At 41.4% G+C, this 21,067-nt stretch overlaps 1 protein-coding gene across 1 annotated transcript in view; it reads right to left on the bottom strand.

Moving 5' to 3' along the window:
• Nucleotides 1–21,067, bottom strand: part of SYNPR (synaptoporin) — a 211,608-nt gene that overhangs the window by 3,290 nt on the left and 187,251 nt on the right. Inside the window, exons 4-5 of the mRNA XM_067463447.1 lie at nt 7,664–7,859; nt 12–203 (exon numbers count right to left, since the gene is read on the bottom strand). Of these exons, the coding sequence (XP_067319548.1) occupies nt 12–203; nt 7,664–7,859 (388 nt within the window). The remainder of the gene's footprint in view (nt 1–11; nt 204–7,663; nt 7,860–21,067) is intronic.

Here is a 21,067-nt window from a genome sequence, read left to right as displayed (position 1 = left end):
GTGATACTTACAACTGAAGTATTCAAACTGGACATAACAGGGCTGCGCAGAGGCAAGCACTTATTAGACTGCTGCTTGCAAGCTGACATCAGTAAGAGCACTTCATCTGGGTCAGTTGCAACTTTTACGTCAGAAAGTCCTTTTGCCCAAGCAGAGGAACCCACAAGCCACAAGAATGAAAACACCACTGTCACAATGAAGTCCTGCAAAAAAAGCAATTAGAAACTTGTAGGTGTGTGCTGTTAGGGAAGGACAGAGGCAGCTAGATTCAATTCCCAAAGGCCAGAAGAACAAGACTACAGCCTTCCTCATGATGGTACCATTTCAAAGGCCATGCATTCATTTGACAGTAGTTGACAACATTAGACTACATTTTTTCGGCAAGTCTCACTTAGAGTGCACCCACTTAACTAATTGTTGAATGGTGAGTTTACACATAGGGTAAATCCCGTAGATTTGATTGATCTATTATAAGCAGGACTAACAGTAGGACAGTACAATAGTTTTCTATAAATGAAAGTATATATGTCAGGCCTATATAGAAAAGTATTATAAATGTAGCTCAGTCTCTTAAGTGGTTTCCCAGGAAAACTATTTTCCTGGGAAAAATAGTTTTCAGCATAAGAAGACTGAGACAATACCCTCTCCCACTGCACATTGCTCCAAAGTAGTTTTCATTCAAACGCTTGTCTATAGGTCCCCATAACTAGGCCTGGTCCATTATTGGATGCAGCTATTGAAACAGTAAAGCTGGTAAAAAGAATTCCTAGCCAACAAAACTCCTTGAGATGACTGTGATTAATCCAGGACCACCTCTGGACTGCGCATCTGCTCTTTCAGAAAGAGAGCAATTTTCCATCCAGGAGAGCTGATTGGCTTATTTTCCAGACTCAAAAACAACTTATTCATATCACCTCTGTGGGGTAGGGATTATTGTTGTTGTATGCCTTCAGGTTGTTTGTGACCTATGGCAAGACCTAAGAGATTTTCTTCTGAAACTGAGAGAGTGTGATTTACCCAAGATCACCCAGTGGGTTTTCATGGCTGAGCAGAAACTCAAAGCCTGGTCACCAGAGTCCTACTTCAACACTCAAACTATGTTGGTTGTAGGAATACAGGCTGAGTTCACCAGCTTGCATCTATTCCATTATTTCATCCAATTGATTCAGACATTAGGGAGAAACAGAGCTATCTTTCATTTTGGGGACATCTTGCTTCATATCTCTGAATAACTGATTCAAATGGCTTCACATAAAAAATGAGGCACACCCAGCGTTCCATGGGCCCTGGGTTCATAATCCTTAGTTTGGCCTTTAGTCCTCTGTTATAAAAAGTCTCTGATCCTCATGTTAGATACACACTCAAGGTGAATGCTGTGGCCAATGGTAGAAAAGCCACTAATAAATAGTGAGCCATGAGATTGCAGTGCCCTTGGTTCCTTTCTCCACCAGGGCAACCAGGACTGAGACAATTCCAAAGTTAGACCAAAACCTACATTGAAATTTATTCAAATAATCACTGTCTCTAAGAATGCTTGCAGTTGTCTATCCATGATATAATAAATAATAAAACTTCATGTATATACCGCTCTATCTCCCCTAAGGGACTCAGGACGGTTTCCATATAACAAAACACCAAAGCATACAAAGTGAGCAAAGAAACATAAGCATAAAATTATCAAACAACACATATACACTAAAAACCAGTTCTTCCCTATTCTTCATGCAAAAGCTGGCCAGACTGTAACAGTGACTAAGGGCTAGGACTAGTACTAGTCATTCTCAAAGGCCTGGTGAAACCATCAAGTCCTCAAGCTCTTGCGAAAAGAGGAGGGGGATGGAGCCTGTCTTATTTCCCTTGGGAGGGTATTCCAGAGATGGTGGGCCACCACCAAGATGGCCCTCTCTCTTATCCCCACCAACTGCACTTGTGACAGTGGTGGGAGTGAGAGAAGAGCATCCCTGGAAGATCTTAGAGTTTGTGCTGGTTCACAGAAGGAGATGCGATCGCGAAGATAGGTGGGGCCTGAACCGTTTAGGGCTTTATAGGTCATGACCTGCACCTTGAATTTGCCTTAGCAACTTGAATTTGGCTCGGCAACGATTCCTTGGTTGTGAAAACTGGACAGAGAAGAAAGCTGATAGTAAGAAAATCAACTCAATTGAGATGTGGTGCTGGAGGAAAATTATATGGATATCTGGAGTGCCACAAAGACAAATAAATAGGTCCCAGAGTAAATCAGGCCTGAACTCTCCCTAGAAGCCAAGATGACTAAACTGAGAGTGCTGTATTTTGGACACAGCATGAGAAGACACAACTCTGTATAAAAGACAATAATGCTTGGTAAGGTAAAAGAAGTAGAAAAAGAAAAGGGCTGTATTACAGATGGATTGAATCAATTAAGGAAGCCATGGCTATGAATCTGCAAGATCTGAGCTGGGCGGGTGATGAGAGGGGGACTTGGAGGTCATCATAAAGTGAAGATGACTTAATAGCAGTTAGCAACAACATGTGGCATTTTATACCCCAATTTGACAATGTGGGATTTGGTGGTATCTGGGTTATTTTGGAGTTGAGAGATTTTGTTCTCAGATTTCTTAAGAAAGGGGTTGTAGAATACTTTAGGAGTTATTTCTACCTTTCGTTGCTGGTGTCTGCAACATTCTGGCCACCCTACCAGCTAAATAAAGTTGAATAGGGGGAGCGGTGGTCTCAAGCATTTCATTATTCCTCAGCCTATTTTGTTTTTCAGGGTGAAAGCATGAATAAGAACTCAGTATAATGAGGGAAATATGGCAGGGGAGTAAATAAATAAACAAGCTTCCATTAACACACCTTTTTGATTATTTGTATATGTTTCCCCCTGAGACTATATGGAAATGTAAGTCTGAGTTGTGCAGACTGTCATAACTATTATAATTATTTTCACACATTGTAAGTAATCAAAATGTCACAACTATAGTATTTGCAGGGCTTACTGCTGTTGTGTATTTTATGTGTATGAATTAGAAATAAATTACTGAAAATAGATGAGTCAGCCATGGCACCTCTGTTAATCAGGATTATTTTTCCTGAAGATAATGGAGTCAAAAGAGTGTCAGAATGTTCAGGCTATTAGTCTGACTCCAAAATGTCATTAAAAAAACCAAAACAAAAACATGTAGTAGATTGTACACCCACTGTCATCACAGTTGTCTATATAAATGAATGTGGCCTGTTGAGATCTTGAACATGTTTTCATCTACATCTACATAGCCCTATTAAAATGCAGTACACTAAGGAAAGCAGGCTCAGGGCTTGTACCAAGGCAGGTTTGACACTCTTTCTTTCTCCTTAAAACATAATTGGTAAAACCAATATATGCAGGGTTTTTTCGTGGTGTGAGAAAATTGACTGTCTGCAAGGACGTTGCCCAGGGGATGCCTGGATGTTTTTTTTTATTTTTTTACTATCCTTGTGGGAGGCTTCTCTCATGTCCCTGGACAGGGAGCTGGAGCTGACAAAGGGAGCTCATCCGCGCTCTCCCCTGATTCGAACCTATGACCTGTCGGTCTTCAGTCCTGTCGGCACAAGGGTTTAACCCATTGCACCACCTGGGGCTCAATATATATAGCTGGCCCTCAACATTTACCTCTTGTAGATAAGATTATTTGTGGATTTCATTAATATGTTCTCTCCACCAGAAGGTGACCACATGGTCATGCCTGGGGACCTAGAAAAAATTTCTCTAGAAATCTTTAAGCCACTCACAGCAATTCTATGATCAACATTGAGTAGAAGATGGCCACAGAATTGCCCATGCAGGAACTAGTTATTTATAGGGAGACATTATCTCAGATTAAAAACAGGTAATTGTGGTTCTTCCACTTTCACAGGGTTTTTTAATCTCTGAGAGAGATAAAGTGGGGTAGTAGTAATAATAATAATAATAATAATAATAGACTTGCGAAAACGAACTGTGTCTGCCCAAGTTAGTCAAATAGGTGCAGGATGCCACAAACTCTATCAGAGAAAACCATATCTAGCAAGTGATTCATTCTTGGTACTGTCCACCAATTTCCAATTAATAAACATGAAAACAGCAAAGTAATGGTAAAAAAAATAAGACATTACAATAAAATAAATTGTCACAATCCCATTGGCTGATGTAACTAGGCAGTGTCAGTGGCATAGAGGAAAATTTGGTGGCAGAAGTAAACTGGCTCTAGGTGCCATGGAGAATGGAGGCAAGGGGAGACTGACATTAAAGAACATTGCCACTGTCCAGAAAGGAAGCTAGTGTGATGGTTCCCAAAGGGCTTGGAGCAGGAAGCTTCCTCTGTAACCCTACCAACTACTGCTCGCTGCAGGCATGTAGCCGGGGGGGGGGGGGCTCGGGGGGCTTCAGCCCCCCCCAAAATTTTCATGGTGGTTCGCGAAAAGGCCTTACTGGTGCATTATTTAAACTGTTATGTTTATTCATATCATGATCTGATCACCATACTCAATATATCCCATATGCATGGGGGTATTGGGGTCGTGATACAAAAGGTTTGCTAGGCTAGACCCTCTTTCACTCAGACTCAGCCCCCCCCCCCGAAACTCAGCCCCCCCGAAACCCCCCCTGAAAAAAAATTCAGCCCCCCCCCCCCCCCGAAACGAAATCCTGGCTACGGGCCTGGCTCGCTGCTCTAAAATACTTCATAATCCAAAAGTTATATCATATTTCCAAAGGAATTCTGTCCAATTAATGTAGGCAGAGCCAACCCAAGATGCTTGATGCCTGAGATATAACAGGAAATGGCAGTCAATGAACACAAATTATGATGCAAGACCCACTAGGATTTAGGAGGGGACATTGGGGAGCTGTGAGCTTGCTTTTGAATGGGCAAATTCCATTAAACTTAACAGAAGACAGGTACTTGTTGGGGATGGAGATTGCTAGAAAAATGTTTAATGGATCCAGTATTGAATTGAGGGCCAGCACAGTGTTTGTTGGACGCTCTTCGTGTTTGGGCGCTGCGTTTGGTGGTCCCTATGTAGACTTGTCCAGAGCTGCATGGTATCCGATAGACTCCTGCAGGAGTGAGAGGATCTCTCTTATCCTTTGCTGAACGTAGCATATGTTGGATGCTGGTGGGTCTGTTGGGTCTGTAGATAGTTTGTATGTTGTGTTCTCTCATGCAGCTGTGGACAAGTCTACATAGGGACCACCAAACGCAGCGCCCAAACACGAATCAAGGAACATGAAAGGCACTGCAGACTACTTCAACCAGAGAAGCCAGCTATAGTAGAGTACCTGTTGAACCAACCTGGACACAACATATTATTTGAGAACACAGAAATGCTGGGCCACTCTAACAACCACCATGTCAGACTACACAGAGAAACCATTGAAATCCACAAGCATGTGGACAATTTCAACAGAAAGGAGGAAACCATGAAAATGAACAAAATCTGGCTACCAGTATTAAAAAAAAACTCTAAAATTACAACAGCAAAACAGGAGAGAGGAAACAATCTGGGACATCTAATCACCTTTCAACAAAATATTGCCCCAGGCACTGCCAGGCTACTGCCAGGCTATCAAATGCTAATCAAGGTGGTCAGTTGGAACATTCACACCTAGCTCCAGCAGACAAGAGTTCTTTGTCCCACCCTTCATGCCTTAAGAGAGAACAGTTTGGTAAAAAAGATTCAGGCCTCTCACTATCTTCACTCTTTTAAGTATCTTAGGGAATATTTCCCCTAGCCATGTTCTCTCCTTGCAACCAATATTCCATCAGAAGTTTCAGGGTGGTATTACACAGAATGATAATGTGGGGTTGGATCACTGTGGAAACACCTCTTCAGCCTGCATTGTGCCCAAACAGGGGCATCCTGAACCACATTGGTGGTAGGAGGGCTTCTTCACTGCCCAGCTATGCTGAAGCTGGTTCAGTGCCACTGGGCAAGGGCCTGATTTTCACCCCTTCTCCCACCCTGTGGCTGCCCGCTACAAGGATGATGGGGACCTACCATATGGCCAGTAGCCTCTCTACTTGGTTCTTTGCCATGTAACTGTCAAAGGAGATATCCCACAGGACACCTGAGTTGATGAGCACAGGAGCACAGTTGAAACATTCACACCTAGCTCCAGCAGACAAGAGTTCTTTGTCCCACCCTGGTCATTCCACAGATATATAAACCCTTTTTCCTAGTTCCAACAGACCTTGCTACCTCTGAGGATGCTTGCCATAGATGCAGGCGAAATGTCAGGAAAGAATGCCTCTAGAACATGGCCATATAGCCCAAAAAAGCCTACAACAACCCAGTGATTCCAGCCATGAAAGCCTTTGACAATACATACTATTTATCGCTCGATGAATAATTTATGCAATGGAATCATTAATACTCTTGGCAGTGCTTTTCTTTTTTTAATTACTGAAATGTTTTAAAGGAGTTTTGTTGCTTTGGGGAAATTGAAGTTTCTGTATTCCCAGTATTGATACTACATCCTATATTAAATGAGTCTCAAGGTGCATTGGGGGGCCATTTGTTTTATATTGAGAACACGTCATCCAATTACTATGCTAACAACCCTATATTATTTTGTGTTGCAATTAACAAATGCACCTCCTTCTCTCTTGACTACTTCTTAAAAATGGCAAAACTCCTGAAAGGTGCATTGAAATTTGCCTTCCTCTGTTGCTCCCCTCTCCACTGGAGATTTTAATATATTTTCATGCACCAGACCATACTTACTTGCCATACTGAAGCATGTTAGAGCACCTGGGGGAACGGAAGAAGGATTAAGATTCCTACTCTCAGCAGTGACTGCAAAAGACCTATATCCTGTTATTAGTACACACTAGAGTCAGGTATGTAGCCGGCGGGGGGGGGGGGGGGGGCTTGGGGGGCTTGAGCCCCTCCCCCAATTCTCATGGAGGTCTGCGAAAAGGCCTTACTGGTACATTATTCAAACTGTTATGTTTATTCATATCATGATCTGATCACCATGTTCAATATATCTCATATGCATAGGGGTATTGGGGTAATGATACAAAAGGTTTGCTAGGGTAGACCCTCTTTCACTCAGACTCACCCCCCCCCCCCGAATCAAAATCCTGGTTATGGGCCTGACTAGAGTAAACTCACTGAATCAGTGTTAACTTACTAAGAAAGTTTGATTAATTCAATGGGTGTACTCTTGTTTGGCTTAACAATGGGATTTTGTCTTAAGCAGAGGTTGACCAGCTGAGAAACGAGCAGTATTAGAACAGTGGCACTTAGAAAAGTTGTTGTTCATTCCTCTCTTTTGCATTCCTCCTTGCTGTATTCAGTGGTATTGTCTGAGAACTTGGGCTGGATCTACACTGCCATATAGCTCAGTTTCTGAATCCAGATGATCTGCTTTGAAATGGATTATATGAGCCTACACTGCCATATAATCTAGTTCAAATCAAATAATCTGGATTCAAAAACTTGTCTATATGGCAGTGTAGGTAGGATCTTGCATGGAAGAATGTATATATAATTTATTAAATTTAGATACAGATAATTTATTTATTTGTCTATCTCTTATATACCCTAGCACTACAATTGGAAGCATACTAACAAAAGAGAGGACATTAAAAGAGTAAAGCGAAACAAATAAATCAATACATGGGATTAAGCTGTCCGCATTGAGGCAACACACACTTACAATCAAAGGTCCCCTGTTGTTTTCACGGTATTTGTTCTGGAAGAAAATGTAAACCACCGTGGCTGCCAAGGAGTAGAGGAAAGCAAAGACTGCAATAGTGACAAAGAATTCCGCAGAAGAAGAAAAGTCGCCTATTAGTGAGAGCTTTTCTCGTTTGCCTTCACAGGTGGGAGCATCGAAATTCACCTGGTACAACCTAAAATTAGGAATGAGAGGAAAGTGAGTTGGATCAGAAAAGAAGATAGCTGCATGTGAGTGACAAAGCATCCCTACAAAAAATTCAAGCCGCTTTCCAGTTTAATGTTGAACTAATTTGCTGTCAATTGACTATATATCCTTTTGCCTCTTGGACCAACAGGCATGGGCAAAGCTTTTAATTTGCGGGCCACATGGTGGGCTGGAGCGGGGTGGGTGAGCCAGGGAGAGAGTGGGGAGGCAGGGGGTGGTATAGGGAGAGGAGGGTTTCAAACACTGCAGTTTGCCTGGTCCATGGCCTCACCCAGGAAGTTGTGCTCAGATGCACGGGCCCTGGGCAGAGACTCTTCCTGGCCTGCACCTTGGCCTCCACTGCCATGGGACTCAGCTTCTTTTTACCAGCATATTCCCCTTCTTCTTGGCCTCTGCCCTCAGTGAAAAGGAGGGCAGCTCATCTTCCTCCTCTCCCTCCTCCACCACCGCCACCACCTGGGCATGCAGCTGTCTAGGCTCTCCTTCCCTTCCCTCCTGCGCCTGTTGTTGTTCTTTCCAAGGAGGAACTTGCCCTTGAGGAGGGTGGTGGCAGCAGAGAAGGTGGAAGAGGAGCCATCCTCCTTGTTGCCAGGGATGGAGGCCTGGAAGAAAGGGAACACACTGGCTCCACATCCACCAATGAGGACCAGCTAAGTCCCGTGGAGGTCAAGGTGCAGGCTGGGAAGAGGCTTCTGCCTGGGGCTGGTGCTGCACTGTGTGTGACTTGTCGGGCGGATCCCCAGGTCCTCATGCTTATGAGAAGGTGAAAGAGAAAAGGGCCTGAGAAAAGAGCTGCATCTGGCCCCCAGGCCTGGGTTTTGCCATAAAACTATAGCAATGTGTTCCTCCAGGTTTTATCCTAGTGGATGAACTGGTGTGTCTTAACTACTATTTTTGTTCAAAGGACTACAGTAGACCCTCTACATTTCCATGTTTTACTTTTATGGATTTGACTATTCAGGAATTTGTAGCAACTGTTTAGTTCAATCTCCTCACCCCAATCTTTCTGCTTCCCTAGCTCTCCACTGCTCTTTCTAACAGAACCAGTCCCTCACTTCCTTTCCCACATTCCCATCTAATACTTATAAAAAATTTAAATTCTTCCTTTTATCACTCCTCTCCTCACCTTCACATCAACACAACGCTTGGGTTGCAACTCCTTCCTCCATTGCTCCCCTTTCCATCTTCCCATAAAAGCAACATCCAGGCTAGAAATCCCTTCTTTCTTGTTCCATTACCCACCTTCTCATCAAAGTAACATTCAGGTTGTATAGCATTTTCTTCTTAAGCCTCTCCTCATCTTCCCATTCAAAATATCCAGGCTTGAAACTTCTTCCTTCATGGTCCCCTCCCCAGCATTCTATTGAAACCAAACCCAGATTTGGAACAACCTTCTTTGGGCACTTCTACACTGACCATCGAAGTCATGCTAGAAGTGCTCAAATCAGGCTGCATGTGTATATGAAACATAAACAGGCTGATCCAGTTTAACCCTGGGAAAGCTGCTTAATGCATCCTGCATCAGGATTTAGGCTTTCCTCTGTACTTGGGCAGTGCAGATGTTCACCACTGATTTCTATGTGGAATTGAAGGTGGGTGTCTTGACAGTCATCTCTTGCTCAAGCAGCCCAGGGGGACGGGATAGCTGTCCTTTTCTGCCCTCTGCTTATCAATTTTCCCAAGAGAAGAAAGTAACATGGCAGAAGAGGCTGAAGACCATGCGGTGGGTGGACTTCCTTTCTTCTCCTGGATCAGGGATGAAGGAAGGGTGAAAACACGAGCTATACACCAGTGGGTCCGTAGTATCTAATGGTTCCAGGACCAATACATACAACAGTATGATAAAATGATGTCCTTTGTATAACATGGAAAAAATCAATGATTGCTTTAGTTTATCAGCTGTATTTGTTGTTACAAACCACCTTGAGAGCCTGGTGGCTGACAAAGGACATCTAAATGCAAGAAGTACAATAAATAATATAAAGGCATTGTAAAGAGATCAGCAGGCAAAATGTCAGAGCAGAATCCATCTTAGCAGACACAAGCATTTTATAATATTACAACTATTGATAGTACTAGTAATAATTCTCTAAGCTTATTGGCTTTGTTGCATTATTAAAGGCCCAGGAATCAAAGAGCAAATGAAGGGTATCAGAAAGAGACATATGAGTCAAAATCAAGGATATGACAACTCGATCTAAACTCTGGCAGCCTTGAAGCACCTGGGAGACATTCTTGAGCAACTGTGTGAATCTGGAGGTCAGAGGAAGCTCTGAATAAATAATTTTCAGCCAATATGATTAAATTGTATTTAACTGTAGTGGGTTGTCAGAGAGTGCTGTGCCTTGGTCAATGTCGTTTCACCCTTCAGCCTGTGTGAGGAATCTAAGTAGGGTCTCCAGTCTCCTTGGTACTGGCTTAAGAGAGTTTAGCACAGCACAAGAGTTACATCCAGTTCTCCTACAACAAAAAAGTATAGAAGCCAGAGGCTAGGGAAGGGAGGGTCCAAAGGCTAAAAGTCATAAATGTAAATGAGGAGGGAGCTGGAAACAGACAATGCTAAGGGCAGAGCAATAGAATTCCATTTCCATATCCTCCAGTATTTCATAGATGAAATAAGTCAAAGAGAGAGGGAGAAGTTGGGAGAAGGATACAAAAATGAGGACATTTCAAGGGTTTTGGTCTCATCCAAGTCAGAAGGTTGAGCTGTTTAGAATGCTGTAACACTGCTTTGGCTCTAGAACATCCCACAAGAGCTAGATCAGTTGTTCCCAACTTGTGGTTCACCCAGGTGTTTTGGCTTTACATTCTCAAACTACTGACAGCTGCCCTAATTGGCTGGGGCTTCTGGAAGTTGAAGCCTTCAAACACCTGGAGGATGAAAGGTTGGGAACCACTGATCTCAAAACAGATGCAAAGAAGTATGTTGTTATGTAGGCCATCAGATACGATCTACAATAATTGGGTCTACAGTGTACACATAACAACAACTTATATAACCTTTTGTTTTATGTAAGGCCCTTTGAAATCAAGTTTCCATGTGGAGGTCATTGTGGCTTTTAATAAAGGAACAGGAATATATCCTCCTCCCCCACCCCCACCCCAAATGTTTCTTGCTATGGAATGCATTTTCTCTGTCTTGATTTGCCCAGGACAGTCCCACTTTTGAAACTATTTCTAGTTTCTCTTTCCATCTCCGTTACCCTCAGTTCACTTTGGTTATTGCAAACTGAGTTCAAAGTGTAAAATGTACATGTACTGCTGAATCTGAGGCTGGTTCTGATTAGCAATACCTAGGACTGGTCTTATGGTCACTACATTCCCATCTTCTCCCACAATGAGGTGACATTTTAAAAGCATCCAATGGTGCCAATACTAGTTTGTTTTACAGCATTGCCATCTTGTCTTGGCAGTCCTCTGTCATTATCACTGGACCACCATGGAGCTTGGAAGGCTCCTAAACAACACCAAATTCCATTGCTGGTGTCAGTCAAGGCACCTGTCAATGAGCAGGAGATCTCCTTAGCTTCATGATCATCTGCCATAGCAACAAGATGGTGAAAGAGGTCCGAGTGATGGAGGTGCTCTTTTTTTCTAGCACTATGGACTGCATGGGAAGGAGATGTTGGTGCTGGCTGTGTGGACAGCAGATTAGTTCAGATTAGAACTCACTTAGCTATCCACATTAGCTATGAAGTAAGGGGCTGTGAGAAGATTCACCAAAACTCCAGAGCATTCCCCAATGTCTCCTAATGAGAAGTAAAATACGTTTTAGATAACATTAAAAACTACATATATCTGGATGTCATCTTGATCTCCAGGAGCTACTTGTGATCAAACTCAGAGTTTTAGGGCCCTTGCTTACACTCAATAAACTCAGCAAGGGTAAAAGGAACTGAGAGGGCACTGTCTGTTCTTTTCAGAAGGCTACAAAAAAGGAGTATCTCCTAGCTTGTGTATTCTTCCTCATTAAACACGTTTGTTATTTAGACCACACTCTGAGGTTTCTTGACCATCCATGTCCCAGTTTTCATCACTGAAATGTTGGAGGGCATGGTATTGTGATGTCCTACAGGCAAAGTGGCCTCCCTCTTTACTTTGTTCTACCTCCCTCCAGCCCAAAGAGACAAAAATATTCGAGCCAAAGGATGAACTTTTAAAGAATAATAAGAATGCTTCTGGACATAATCAGAGTTTTCTGACTGGTCTTTAAGGTTTTCTATCTCAATTATGCAAATACTCTTCATCAGGGTTTATTGTCTTCTTATTGAAGAGGAAATCTCTTAGCATCTGTCTCTGCAATTTTGCAAAGCATGGAGACAAAGGCCTGTTTCTAAAGCTGCCAAGGTTACTGAGGGTGTTTGAAACAGAACATGGACTTGGGAACAGAAGAAAAAACATATCTGGCAAGCAGCAATGCAGCCACTTTATATGTGTCTTACATACTGGACCATGGAGACTCGAAACAGACCGATTTAAATCCCATACACTTCAGTAGGATCTGGATTTCTTTAGTTATAAGCACCCTTTGAATTGCAGCCAGATTAATCCTTTATAAATCACACTGACTCAAAAACACTCACATCTTTGCTACTTCTCTTTGCAATAAGGTTGGCATTGTAAATTACAGTCAGCCATAAAAAAGACAAGTTTAGACCCATGTTTGGAGGAGGAGGAGGAGGAGGAGGAGGAGGAGGAGAAATTTGTGTATATTCTTCCTGTAATTACTTGTTTGCATCTCTTCCAATATTTCACAGATGTAAACTAGAACAAATGTGGTCAAGCAATATCAGTCCGGTCAGGATGGGAAGAGTTAGGAAGAATGAAAAGGCTACGGGGAAACTGGCAGTAGCCTGAACCTACTTGGAAGGTCAAGTTTCTACCTCCTCTCCTTTCTCTGCTACTGGTTTGACTGGTTTGACTGGATGCAAGTTACTTCAGTTTGCTGAGAATGAAAAAAGATATGGGAAAAAGTGGAATGAGGTATAGGAGAAACTGGGACATTTGAAAAGCAGTTGAAAATGGTGCATCTACAACTGGGGTCCCCAAACTAAGGTCCTCCAAGGTCATTTATTTGATCCCTAACCTAAACTTAATCCTATTTAATGTGGCACTCTCATTAGCCTAAAGCAGACCCACACTTCCCACTGAAATACTGGTGAGTTTATGTTGGTTTACATTGTTCTTAATTTTAAATATTGTATTGTTCTTTCATTTTTTTTAAAACTGGTATAAATAAGATACATGCATAGGAATTTTACTGCCCCCCCCCCAAAAAAAAAACAACAACTATAGTTCACCCCTCATCAATCTGAGGGATTGTGAATTGGCCCACTTCTTAAAACTGTCCCCTGATCTACACTGTAGATTTAATGCAGTTTGACACCACTTAAACTGTTGTGGCTCAATGCTGTGGAGTCATGAGAGTTGTGGTTTGGAGAAGCACTGATACTCTTTATTATAGAACTACAACTCCCATGATTACATTGAACCATGGCAAATAAAGTGGTGCCCAACTGCGTTAATTCTCCAACACAGCTGCCCCTTTAGACAAATATCATTTTTCAACATAAGGCTTTCCCACTGATGGCAGGTGTGCCTGGGCTATGTGCCAACCTCACTCTCAGCAGCAAATCACCCTATCGACTATGGCCATGGTATAAGGAAATTTTAATGTTGTCTAAATGTCATCCAAAATAGTGATGTGCAAGCAGACAAAGACTACTGCCACCTCTAGGTTTTGTTTGTTTGCTTAGTTTTTTTCTTTGCTTTTATAAAAAAGTGTATCTGTAAAAACTGCATTCCAGCTTGCTTTTGATTGTGAAATTATTCTTCCTCCCCATCCCACAAGTTGGCATAACATCATATGCATATAAATGGGCAGCAGTCAAAAGGGAGACCAAGTACAGAATAAATAATTTACCTGAGATAATGAAGAGCCATGACAGTGAATGAATGCTTATTACAAGAGTTTGATCTTAATCAAGTGCTCAGATACACGTAGGTAGAGTGTGACCGCTAGTAGAAATGAACAGAAACCCATGTTGGAGTATTTAAAAAGACTCATCCACAGCAGTTCAAACGTTCACTGCAAAAGGAGCACTACAAGTTGAAGAAGCTCAAAAACCACCTACAGGGAGGTGATGTGTCACTTTGGGTAAGCGTTGAATTTGGCATAATCGCTGCCTCCCACAACCTCAGTACTCTTTTTTAATAAAATTATTCTGTGATCCTAAATCATTTTAAGTTATCACTCAAAATTCATATGAGGTTGAATGCAAATACAATTTAAAACACTGTGAAACGCTCTGCTGTACGAATGGGCAATTATATACGATGGTTTGCGATACTGTATTAAAGCATGGATAAAAAAAATACTCTATGCATTTGTATATAAGTTGCCCTCATGTACAAGTCAAGAGCAGGTTTTGGAGCTAAAATTATAGCTTTTTTATATGCTCCATGGGTTAAACTTAGGAATATTTAACAAAGGATGTAAGGCAGGCATGGGGAAACTTCAGACCTCCAGATGTTTTGGACTTCAACTCCTGCAATTCCTAACAGCCAACCGGAGGGCTAAAGTTTGCCCAAGAGATGAAGCAAAGGAAAACAATGCCAAAAAAGTGACCACTATTGCAATTTTCCCACTCAGGCATTCAAAAAGGCCAAAAGAAAAGGCCATGGTGGAGATAGTAGAGGGGTTGGTGTTTCTTTTAGATTTTCTAGGGATGGACTAAGCTCTCATTTTTTTTCCATTCTGTTCTGAGAAGGGGATAAGAGTTCAGGAACAGGACTTACATTGACTCATATGAATATGTGCATTAATTATGTGATGTAACACAATTTGAAACATTTTCTGTTCTTGGTTTGAAAGTATTATTTCCTGTTTAATTGAGTGGTACTTACTTTGAAAGTATTTGTTATACTCCAGAAATTTCATTTTTGTGTCTGCCACAAACTATGTTGAATTGTTTGTGAATCTATTCATTATAACTTTAATAATAATAATAATAATTTTATTTTTGTACCCTGCTTCCATCTCCCCAAAAGGACTTGGGGTGGCTTACATGTGACACAAAGTGCCTAAAGCAATGCATAAAATGAACATGCAGTACAATATAAAAAGTAAATCCAATAGCGTGTAAAACAACAATTTAAAACTCAGAACAACACTCAATAACCTATGGTGACAACTGCCATAAAATATGACCAAACTATAAACAGACAAGGGAATGAGTATAATGTATTGTTGAAGGCTTTCATGGCCGGAATCACTGGGTTGTTGTAGGTTTTTCCGGGCCATATGGCCAAGTTCTGGAGGCAATTTTTCTCCTGACGTTTTGCCTGCATCTATGGCAAGCATCCTCAGAGGTAGTGACCTCACTACCTCTGAGGATGCTTGCCATAGATGCAGGCGAAACGTCAGGAGAAAAATTGCCTCCAGAACATAGCCATATAGCCCGGAAAAACCTACAACAACCCAGGAATGAGTATAGTTCAAACTGTAGCTAAGAAACAAGGACATGGGATGAAAGTGCAGTGCTGTGTCATAATTGTGGACCATTGGGGCTAGACATTCTAAAAGGCTTGTTTAAACATCCAAGTCTTCAAATCCCTCCAGTAGGAGGACAGTGTAGGGGCCAGTCTATTCTCCCTGGGGAGGGTGTTCCAAAGCTGGGGTCCCACCACTGAGAAGGCTCTCTGTCTCATCTCCACCAATTGCGCTTGTGACAGTGGTGGGACTGTGATGAGGGTCTTCTTGGCAGATCTTAAAGCTCATGCAGGTACATAGGGGGATGTGGTCATGAAAATAGGTAGGGCCAGAACGGTTCATTGAAAAGCTATAGCAAAATGTGCTGCAGGATGTCCCACAAAAACAAGTTTTTGCAGTTTAATAAACTTTTCCCATGTTTTTACGATAGAACCAATTAGGAAATGACATTTATAATTCAGGAACAAAAATTGTGTTACATACTGCTATTCCAACAAAATATCAGATTATCTTCTTTGTAAAGTTGTGAACGGTTGGATGGAGAAGTAATTTTTTTCTGGTGCCAAACAATAAACTCATCTATGTACATAATACAATGATAGAATCCTTGGGTGTCCTTCAGAATCCTACACTGGGAGCTGTACCACTTCAGTGTGTACAAATGACATTTTAATGGCTTCTCTTTTAAAAGAGAACAAAAGCACTTGCAAGTAAAACACAAAAGAACCCACACTTACAACATACCAAATCAGGGGAAAAGATTTAAACTGATGTCCTCATTTTGTTTTTGTAGCATAACAGGTATTTTTAAGTAGCCCTACTAATTAACTCTCTTTCAAAATATGTGAAAAGATGCAACCTTTGGAATCTAGCACCTCAAATCCATTAACATTTTATTCCTTCTATATCTTGCTGGATCTAAGTAAATATTTGCCCTCCATGAAACACCCTTGCCTTTGTTCTGAAAAGTAATTTAAAGATACTTTTACACTGACCATTTAAAGTGAAAGGGCTCTGGATTCGCTCCGTGGCAGCCAAATGCCCCATAGAACTTATCCATGGTAATGCAGGGTCTAAATGTGTTATTGACCTGTGTTGACAAAAGTTGTGGGATACTTCAAAATCTAGCCCAGAATTCGGATGATTCCCCAACTTCGGGCTTGTGTAAACAGTCAGGCCAGGCAGGGACATCTAATCACCTTTCAAGAAGCGTTTGCTCCAGGCACTGTCAGCCCATTGTATGCTAATCAAGGTGGTCAGTGGAAAGACTCACACCCAGCCCAACTTACAAAAGCCCTTTGTCTCACCCTGGTCATTCCACAGATATATAAACCCCCTTTTTCCCATTTCCAGCAGACCTCACCTCTGAGGATGCTTGCCATAGATGCAGGCGAAACGTCAGGAGAAATGCCTCTAGAACATGGCCATATAGCCAGAAAAAACCCACAAGAACTGAGTGATTCCAGCCATGAAAGCCTTCAACAATACATTAGTCAGGCCAGTTCTGAGACAAAACTGGCCACAAACTGTTTTCCCTGTCATCCCATATTTCCTAAACTTGGGCACCCTATAGACATGGGGAAGCACACATGATCACCTCCTGTTCTCCAGGTATGGCATGGGTCCTACTGGTCTGCAGTCACTTGCAATTGGGGAAAGGTTCAAGGGAAGAAGGGGTGATTCCTTCTATCCTCCTATGTCTGTCATTGCCTTTTGCCTCAATAGATGTCACCGCAGGCAATGGCCAACTTGTAGGACTCATGTTGTGGCTGGAGATTTCTGTGACATGCTGGAGACTGCTGTGACATGGAGAATGGGAAGGGACAGTAAGAGTGGTCTTCCAGTTACACCAAACCAGGTTTGGTATCCCTGGACAGTCAAAACTCCCTCCTGCCTCCACAACAGCCAGAGGTGCCTATGTCACACATTCTAGGGCCGAGCTTTAGCACAGCAGGTTAACCACCAGATGCAATAAATCTTGCCAATTAAAAGGTTGACAGTTTGAAGCCTGGATTGGGGGTGAGCACCTGACCTTCAGCCCAGCTCACTGCCCATCTAATAGATCCAAAACAGCTGTGAATAGATAAATAGGTACCGCTCAAAAGCAGGGAGGTATTTTAATGGCATCATAAGGAAATACCAGAAGAAATACTGGCAATTCAATAAAAACAAACAAACAGAGGAAGTCTGTTAATAGGGCTTTTTGGCATGAAGGATGGGGCGACAGCACCCCCCCCCCCATGTCCAGAATCAAGCACAACCTCCAAGACGCCGAAGATGGGAAAACTCCATATACCTCTCTCTGTATATTGTGTCTGTCCTGTCAGTGTATAACGGCATTTAATGTTTGACGTATATGTGTTCTGTGATCTGCCCTGAGTTCCCTTTGGGGTGAAATATAAATACTTTAAATATAAATAGGGTAGATCCAGCATATGCCATGCCAAATTAACCTTGGGATAGTGGGTCAGAGTAGATCTGCCCTTGGTCTCAAACAAGAGATTGCAGTTCTTTACAGTTTTGGGCCAACACAGGAACGAAGGGAGTTTTCATCAAACATCACTACTTTGCTAAATTTTTATGCAACACAATGTCATGTATAAAAAGGAAGCAACCCTTCAAGAGGGCTAAGGTTGTTTTTGGATGTACCGTTTCCACTTTTTCAACCCAGCAGCAACAGATACTTCCAAAGCTGTCTCCCACAGCATTTACAGTGAAAAAACAAAACAAAACAGAGAGTTATGCCTTCTGATCAAATTTCTGACATTCATCAACTTTGGTAGGATTAAATGAAGAAAATGAGACAGAGATCACAAAAATGGTGATGAAAAATAATACAGCTGAAGAAAAACCTGGTCTTTTTAGCAATCAAATTTAAAACCCAGTATACACAGAATTTGTAAGAAATGCATTGCAATTGATGACTGTGGTCAGAAACCTGTTAGTTAGATGCTGCACTTATTTGAGGGCTGCACAGAAGGGGGTTTGGAAGGCAGACAAAACCTGCCAGCTCTGAGCTATCTATTTTTCCAATGCTTTCTTCCTTCCCAGCATGCAAACCTACAGTCTTTTTCCTCCTGCTGCCATTGCCTATATATACATGACAGTGCATTCCACCAACAGGCTTCCAGCCAATAAAGTAACACCCTGCAGATTGTTCTTGTAGGTAATGAAAATATAACAACATTCATACTTCAAAAATAATGTGATAACTGATAGCACAATCTTTGTGTGTGTGTAGCAAATAATTTTTACTTATTACTTTTGAGGCATGATTTGAAGGCACTTGGGAATATCTATCTGTTTTTAAGCACATTTTTGTAACATACTACTGTCAGGCACAGGCTTACCTAGTTCAGAAAACAAAGTTTTCCAAAAGTAGACCAACTTTATTATTACTTATTTATTTACGGCATTTATATTCCGCCCTTCTCACTCCAGAGGGGATTCAGGGCATATCACAGAATACATACACAGCAAACATTCAATGCCATTAGACATTCAGGACAGACAGCCAGATAGAGGTACATGTTGGCTTCTGCGTCCGGGAGGTTATGCTTGATTCTAGCCATAGGGGGGTGTTGTCGCTCCATTATCTATGGCAACAAGCCTTTTATGATCACAGACTTTCTTCCTGTTCTTTGATCACTGGCTTCTTATGGTGCCGTAAAATACCTCCCCACTTAAGTGGTGCCTAATTTCTCTATTCACAGCTCACAGCAGTTTTCAAACTGCTTAGGTGTACAGTAAGCTAGGCTGAAGGTTGGGTGCTCACTCCGACCTGAGCTCGAACTGCCAACCTTTTGTTTGGGAAGGATCTATTGCTGCTGGTGATTAACTAGCTGTGCTAAAGCCTTTTAATGTACGATAATGAAGCGCCAACTATACCATGGGTATTATCTAATAATGAATATTTTCCTGCCCCATACATTTATAGGTAGCACAGTTCAAGAAATACATGGGCTTGTACACCATTTCTCAGGGTGCAGCTTTTAGTGCCACTTTTATGCACTCAACCCATTGGCTTATTAATAATATCCCCTAGCTTGCCTTTTAAAGCAAGTGATATCAGCACGTTTAAAAGCATAGCAACACCCACCTTCCAGTATACATATGCATAGCTGTGAAAGGAAATATACAAGCACATACACATGCAGTTTAAGAGTTTTAATCCACAATATTCTCAAACAGCAAAGATATCTGATATTTTTTTAAAAACCTAAGAATGAAAACTATTACACATAGCTTGAGAAGGAATGCAGACAATTGATAAGTTCCAGTATAATGCATTAATGGAAAACATTTTTAACAGCAGGAGTTGAAAAACTGTTCTATATAAATTCCATTGTCTCCTGCTTGACATTTTCTGTCAATTTTTTTTTACTAAAAAGAATCATTCATCAAAAATGTCGATTGAATAATCATTTACATACCCTATCCATCATTGGGCAGAGCACAGAAGTAAATTAAAGTTCTCCAAATAATGCATAAATGAATTTTAGGAATCATAAAAGAGCCAATATTATGAAGAGTTGACTCCTTACATCCAGCATGAATTAATCACAGGCCAAATCAGACCCTCTTCTGGAATAAGGTGGCAGACAACATGGAATAGTGAACAGAAAAATTGACATGGGGGACTTCATAGTTTTCAAAAACAACCGCAGGCTGGAAAAGCCCAGCTCGCACATGGATCAGAACACAGGAGTTGCCTTAGTTTGAATGGGGGATAATCCTCTTATCTCCTCTTCCCATTTACCAAGGTTGAATAACTTCTGGAATTGGATCAAGAGTCATTCAATATTTTAGTTCCAGGCTTCATGGAGAGGCCAAATGGGTGATATCCCTGCTGCCATTCTGTTGGCAAAGAATTTTGTTTATTTCTTTCAGCACATCTTTGGGACTATTTTAATGTGTGTTTGTAGAATTTTTATAGTATTTTAACTATACTGTGACCCGCCTCAAGCTGTAGGGAGAGGCGAGTATGAATCATCATCATCATCATCTGCTCATGGGGAAAGACCCTTATACTCTCTTGTATTTTCTGTATTTGTTGTTTTTAATGGTTATGCTTTCAAATTGATTTTAATTATATGTTGCCTTTTAATAGCATGGAATTGTATCTGTTTCTATTTTAACATCATAAAATCTAAACACCCTAAAGGCAGCACATGCCCCTGTTCTTGGAAGCTAAGCTGGGTCAGCTCTGATATGGATTCCTGGAATTTGTAGTTTGGTGAGGCAAAGCATTATTTGGTAGAGAAAGTGAAATATGTTATAAAACTAAAACTCCCAGGATTCCATAACACTGAACCAAGGCAGTTAAGGTGGTGTCAAACTGTATTAATTCTATAGTGTAAATGCACTCTCAGTAATAATAATAATAATAATAATAATAATAATAATAATAATAATAATAATACTTTATTTATAGGCTGCCCTATCTCCTTGAGTAGCCATTACCTTGAAGCAGAGATTGGTAGCATTCAGTCTTCCAAATCTTGAACAGCAATTCTCATGATATCAAATTATTGACCATGCTCTTGAGGACTGATGTGAACTGCAGTCCAACAGTATCTAGAGTGGTAATATTTGATAGCTTTAGTATACTCAGGAATTGATATTTTGTCTCTTTTGTGGGGATTCTATACCTTTTTGTGCATTCTCTTATTTCTTATAACCCA

This window comes from Anolis sagrei, chromosome 2 (genome assembly GCF_037176765.1).
Source record: "Anolis sagrei isolate rAnoSag1 chromosome 2, rAnoSag1.mat, whole genome shotgun sequence".
NCBI lineage: Eukaryota > Metazoa > Chordata > Lepidosauria > Squamata > Dactyloidae > Anolis > Anolis sagrei.
Note: the sequence above shows the minus strand (reverse complement) of the source record. Positions and strands in the feature narration are given on the sequence as shown.